We start from the raw sequence: 5,760 nt of genomic DNA, 5'->3' as shown, positions 1-5,760 counted from the left end.
TTTCTGAAGCAGTTTCTATTAACTTAAAATTTAATCTCTAAAATTTTCAGGTTTAATTCTCCACAGGTGAAAAATAATTTACAGTTGTGCAAAGTAGCTAGTAAGAGCATACAAATGTCCTGATCACAACGCAAACTAGTGAAGGACGGGATTCAACACACAGCCTGGGAATTAAACATGTCTGTCCAAGCACATACAATCTGATTCCTAAGCTCAGTTCAGTCTTCAGGCAGTTCTGTCTCCTGCCAACTAACATGTTGTTCACCAAGGAACAGCAGAACAAACTGCCCATTCAAAATGCAATGTGGATACTGGCTACAGGCTTTTTACCTATGTTCTCTTACATACACAAATGACTAGTTTATTTACTATATTTACTATTTATCCACATTTGTGTTTCTTTACATATTAAAAGTAACTAGATGTTAATGATTGGACATAATTATTTTAAAGATATTTAAAATATTTAAAACACTGAAATGCTTGCCAGGTAAGGTATTTGGGGCTGGTTTTTTTTTTTTTTCATGCAAAGACAGTAAAACCCAAACGTCCATGATTTCCTCAGAAAAGGAGCAAGTCATTTGGAGAATTTAGTAAGCACTGAAAACTATGCATGAGTTTGTATGGTCTAATGTCTACCTTTTAAAAAATCTCCTATGACTTTTTCTAAAAAAATAAAAAAAACAAAAAAAAAAAAAGACAGATGAAACTGCAACTTAGGTTTGACTTGGGTAATACTTTTAAATATAATTTTAAATATCATTTAAAAATCCTGCCATAGTGAAAATAAGCTGCACAGAAGAAATGAATGATTCATACAATACCCTCAAATAAATACAGAATTAAGATAATTTTAAGCCACTGCTGTTTCTTTTGTGAATTCCTCAAGGACAGTCACTACATTTCTGGCTTCTGGCATTTCTGCATGTTCTACTTTAACAATCTTCAGAAGGATGTCTCCACTGCCACAGTTCTTCAGAAACATGTAACACTTGAACAGGGCATAGTGGTTCATTTCAGCCTGGCGGATAAACCTCTTCAGGTTGTTAATGTCTTGGATAGCCTAGGAAAAGAGTAACAGAGCATTTTCTCATCCTGCTACATGGAAAGCAAACATAAAATCAGCTGGAAAAGTGAAGGAAGAACAGCAGAAGGAAAAGCATTTCCAATAGGAATTTTCTATTACTCCTCAATAGTAATGTAAGGATTGAGTACTGTCTTTGACGTTGTTACTGTAACTGCAAAACATGTGGACACCACAACTGATCTGTCCAAAATTGTAGCAAGAGTTCTCTTCTTCTGTTATGACAGATCACCTATGAAGTGTTAATTACTGAATCCTTGTTACCCAACTACATAATATTGTGTGCGCACAGCTCAAATTAACAGTATTTTAAGAGAAAAAAAAATGGGGCTTATTTTAAATATGAAAAAATGCCTTTGGAGTACTCACTGAAGTAATTTTCCCACTTCTTTACATTCTGGTCTTGTGTCAACTACAGTAAACCAGTCCTCAACTTAAACTTCGAAGTTAATCAGTTAATGACGTACAGACTTCAAAATAACTTAAAACCTTTGCTGCAAAAGGAGTATTTGCTCCCTCAATAGCCCTGGTATCTTCTCTGGGTCTTTAATATACATGAACCTGTACCTTCAATTTGAAGTTTTCCAAAATCTGCCGGAAGAGAAATGGATTTCCCCCTTCAGCACCATTCACAAAAGCCTGCATCCAGTCCTCACAGAACCTGTTGCTTCCTGTTACATGTCCAGGAACACAGAAAAGAGATGAGTAAGAGTAATCACTATCTATCTGCATCTATCTATCAGCCTCGATATCTAGCTGCATCCACCTCATTTAATCACTCTCACATAACTGACAGTAGTATGCCTGGGCCAGGAAATAAATCTTAAGAAAAACAATACATGTGGAAAAGAAAAGCAAACAGCTACACTGATTACATGAAATTCTGTTCTGATTGTTGAATCTCTTTTCATCATGTCTGTTAAAAGTTTTGCACTTTCCCTGAAGTGTACAAGTCATAGTGTCATGGTCTGCAAACTAAATGTACTGTGAACTTTTTTATCAGCCGTTTTCAAACTAGAGTTCCAGTGTGTCTGGTACAGCACACTACTCTACTGCCTCCTAGAAAAGGAGGTGTTCTGTTTCCAGCCAGAATATGAGCTTCCCAGGCATGAACCTGTGAGCTTCTGAATATCCTCAGCTACCTCTAATATCCACAACTCGCAGCAGCTGAGGGATACAAGTGAGTAACATTCCCAAGTATTCACAGCAGTGATCTCACCTGCATTATGCAGCTGAGGCTGAGGTCCACTGCAGTCTATAATCATGGACTTGTGCTGTTCCTCAGTCATGGCAATACACAAGGAAGTCATTGTGCCTTCCTGAACAAGTCCTTGGAGGCTAGCAGCTGCGAGGAACCTGGCATAAAAAGCTCTTGTGAACTTGTTTCTTTATAACTCCTGAACACCACAAACAGGACGCTGTCATACACAAGTTACTCAAAGGTTCCTTGGTCTCACAGTATCTTTACCTGCTAATGTCTTTTTGTGTTCTTTCATCTGCATTTTTCACTTCCACAGGAGTATAACTCAAAGCCTTAAATGAACAAAAAAAAAACCCAGACAGCTAGATAGAACTTTCGTATGACTTCTGTTGCTGTATTGTAGTTACTAGCAATAAATATATAACAAGGTACTTTTAAAAATGTTCTTTTCAGGGAACGAGTAGAAGCTACCGGACTTAATTTCTTTTCTGTTTCCAGTGAATTACATGAGAAACATGCACTACAACATCCCTTTTGGCTCAGAGCATTTATAGCAGGGACAGCTTTCACATGCTGTTTCTAAACTTCTCATTTTTATTTCAGCTTGGTCACCACTACGTAATTCAAAATTAGTGAACCATAAAAAAAAAAAAATGCTAAAAGAAATTGCTATGTACTTCCTTAGCAATAAAGCAGTGAAAAAGTACTTGCCCTGAATTTAAAAGAAAAAAAAAAAAAGAACAAAAAAGTTTTTCCTTACTTAGTCCTGGTTAGGAAAGCAAATGGAAGAAACATTTTAAACATGTGGTAGTCACTGAGATTCCTTCTGAACGTGTTTTTAGTTATCCAGTTTGAAATACACTTACAGCATGTAACAGAGAGGCAAGTTTCTCCTGGAAGAGCTGAACTACTCTCTCAATAGGGCATATGGCATCCTCAAACCAGCTCCTCAAGTAGGGGTTCACACAGGTCTCCAAGGTTTTTTGCTGTAACAAGTTGAAGTATTAAAACTTTAACTACAAATTAGATTTCTACACAAATAGAAACCTATTAATAATCTATTCAATTTAAGATATTTGGATGTCAGAGCTTTCTTAATTTCAAGCCACAGTAAACTAAAATAATGAGTTTGACATTTAAAGCTACACTTCCGTGAAACACCAGCAATGAAGAGCTTTGCATTGTAAGAAACAGACAGAACTGTAATATTATGGGATTTACTGAGCAAAGACCATGCAACCGCAGACAGGATGAGACAGTCTCAAAATGCAGTTTCCATTGGAAAAACTGTGACAAGAAAAACATTAAAAATCCTTCCTTAACATTCAGAAGTGATATAAACCCAGGTGGATGTGGATAGCTTTTCTGCAGAGCATTACCTTTTATTAGTCATTCTTCTCTCTGATCTAACTGCAGGTAACCTTTAAGAGATTTACGACTAGCACAAAGTCTCCCCTTTTATTTTTTTTCCCTTTTTGGTTTGCAGTTGATAGCATTTTAGACATTCACTGTCACCACAGTGAATCAAATCTCTCTCACGGGGTTTCATACTGGTACTTCAGCTTTTTTTTGTCTCTATAGACTAAATCTTCCAGATTTTCCTAGTAGTTTATCTGCATAAATAGTACTTTTCACCACTGGAAAAAACCCACCAGTAACTTAGGCCTTACCTCCAAATCAAGCTTTATCTTCAGAGTTTGAATGTATTTGTCCAGCTCAAGTCTGAAAGTATTTTCTTAAGGAAAATAAGATGCATCAGTTAAGACCTGCATTCCTCCCTTCCAGTATGGTTGTTACAGACATTTTCAGTTACTGGGAAGTGTGCACAAATGAGCTGATTTCAAGCAGGAAAGAGACAAGATGAGAACGTGTTTTTTATATCACCTCCCTCTTCACACAGATAAAGGTTAAAGGTAAGGATATAGTTCCAGACCTTTCTCTGAGCCACCCAAGAAACAAACCACATATTCTGGAACATTGATGTCTGATTCCAGCGCTGCCATTTCTAGATTCTCTTGTTGGAAACGACAGTAATAACAGCCAACCTTATACTCTGGTATGCTACACAGAAAAAAAAAAAGAATTATTTTGTTACACATACATCAAAAAGCAGATATGCATGACTTCTGTAAAGAATTTTCACCCGCTAGGATGGGTGGCTCCTATGTTCATATCTAGAGCTCTTAGATCGTCTCTTTTCCCTGTGATGTGATCAGAAAAGTTTAAAAGGAAATAGTCATAAACACACAGTTTTTAGGTACTCAGTAAATTATTTACTACAGTATTACTTTCAAAGCTACCTAGAAAGAGAAAAGTGCCATTGCAAAAAGCTGTTATTAACAGCAGCAATAGACTGAGAACATGGAACCAGGACTAAACTTAAATGCAGCAGCAGATGGGAAGATGTACAATGCTGCCAATGTTTCTTACAGTTTCTCAGAAATAATTCCTAAAATTTACCTCAGCCCCACTGATGCTACATTGCCCATTCCTTCAAACAGGGCTCCTTTAGAGAGACGCTTAGCGATAAAACCGCGCAGCTCAGTCTCCGCTTCAGCTGGTAAGTTAGTGTCCAGCAAGGAGAGGCTTGAAGAAACAAGAAGAAATCATTAGAAGAAAGCTAATATTGCTGTTTTGTTACTCTGAACAAGTGCAGAACTGTGTGCCTCTAGACCACTGTGATCTCTCTCCAGCTGCTAACTTGCTCTGTGATTTGCCCACTAGACCAGAAGTGTGGTGTCAGCTGATGCTGAACTCCTCAGCAGCTATGAAAAAGTCACTGCCTGTCCTTGTTCCTACGTTTCCCAGAGCAACAAACCCATTACAGAGCTTGTGGAAAGATAAAACGGACATTTAAAATTAATACATTTTAAGTATCTATTATCACCATAAAGACCTAAGTTGATACAGAAATATTAGGTATTAGTAGCAGAAAAAAACAGAGTTCAAACTTAGAGATGATGACTGTTTAATACATTGAGCTCTGTAGTTGTGTCCATGCTCTAGGTATTCCAGAAAAAGCACCCGGGGAATTTCAGTAACCTTTCACAGAGGTCTGCTTTAGGACTTCCATGTCCTTGCTTACTATTCACCAAACAGCACCACGGCAAAGATTTAAACACGGGCTGTTAGAGGCGATGCTCTGTTGTGCAGACTGGCTTTACCTGAAGTCTTCGCTGGAGGGTGTCTCTGCCGCGGCACCGCCGGGACTGCCATCCCCGCTGCCCGCTCCCTGCTGCGAGGATCTGAAAGTCAAGCCCAGCCGTTCTTGGGGTTGATCTTAACACAAAGCACAGGGAAAAGGGGCCGCAGCGGGGAACGGTACGGACAGAGGTTGTTTCAAAGCACGAGCAGGACATCAGAACGTTATGAGAGGAAAGTCTATTCGAGGGGAGTGGGGGTAGGGAGATGTGAAATAAAGCACGGGACCTGACCAGGCCCAGAGAGCGGCTGCCCGCGGGCGGCCGCAGCGCGC

General features: G+C 38.7%; 1 protein-coding gene across 1 annotated transcript; it reads right to left on the bottom strand.

Annotated features, from left to right (window-relative positions):
• Positions 1-853: 853 nt before the first annotated feature.
• LOC103775661 (chromosome unknown open reading frame, human C17orf75) lies at positions 854-5,564 on the bottom strand (the record flags this gene model as incomplete). The annotated part of the gene is made up of 9 exons (XM_008943132.1): positions 854-1,063; positions 1,652-1,755; positions 2,304-2,440; positions 2,553-2,617; positions 3,152-3,271; positions 3,956-4,013; positions 4,209-4,346; positions 4,746-4,871; positions 5,450-5,564. Coding segments are annotated over 9 exons (1,073 nt in total), but the record flags the coding sequence as incomplete, so codon positions are not given.
• Between the last annotated feature and the right edge of the window lie 196 nt (positions 5,565-5,760).

This window comes from Merops nubicus, unplaced genomic scaffold (assembly GCF_000691845.1).
Source record: "Merops nubicus isolate BGI_N331 unplaced genomic scaffold, ASM69184v1 scaffold27896, whole genome shotgun sequence".
Taxonomy (NCBI): domain Eukaryota; kingdom Metazoa; phylum Chordata; class Aves; order Coraciiformes; family Meropidae; genus Merops; species Merops nubicus.
The sequence above is the reverse complement of the archived record's forward strand: the minus strand, read 5'-3'. Positions and strand labels throughout refer to the sequence as shown.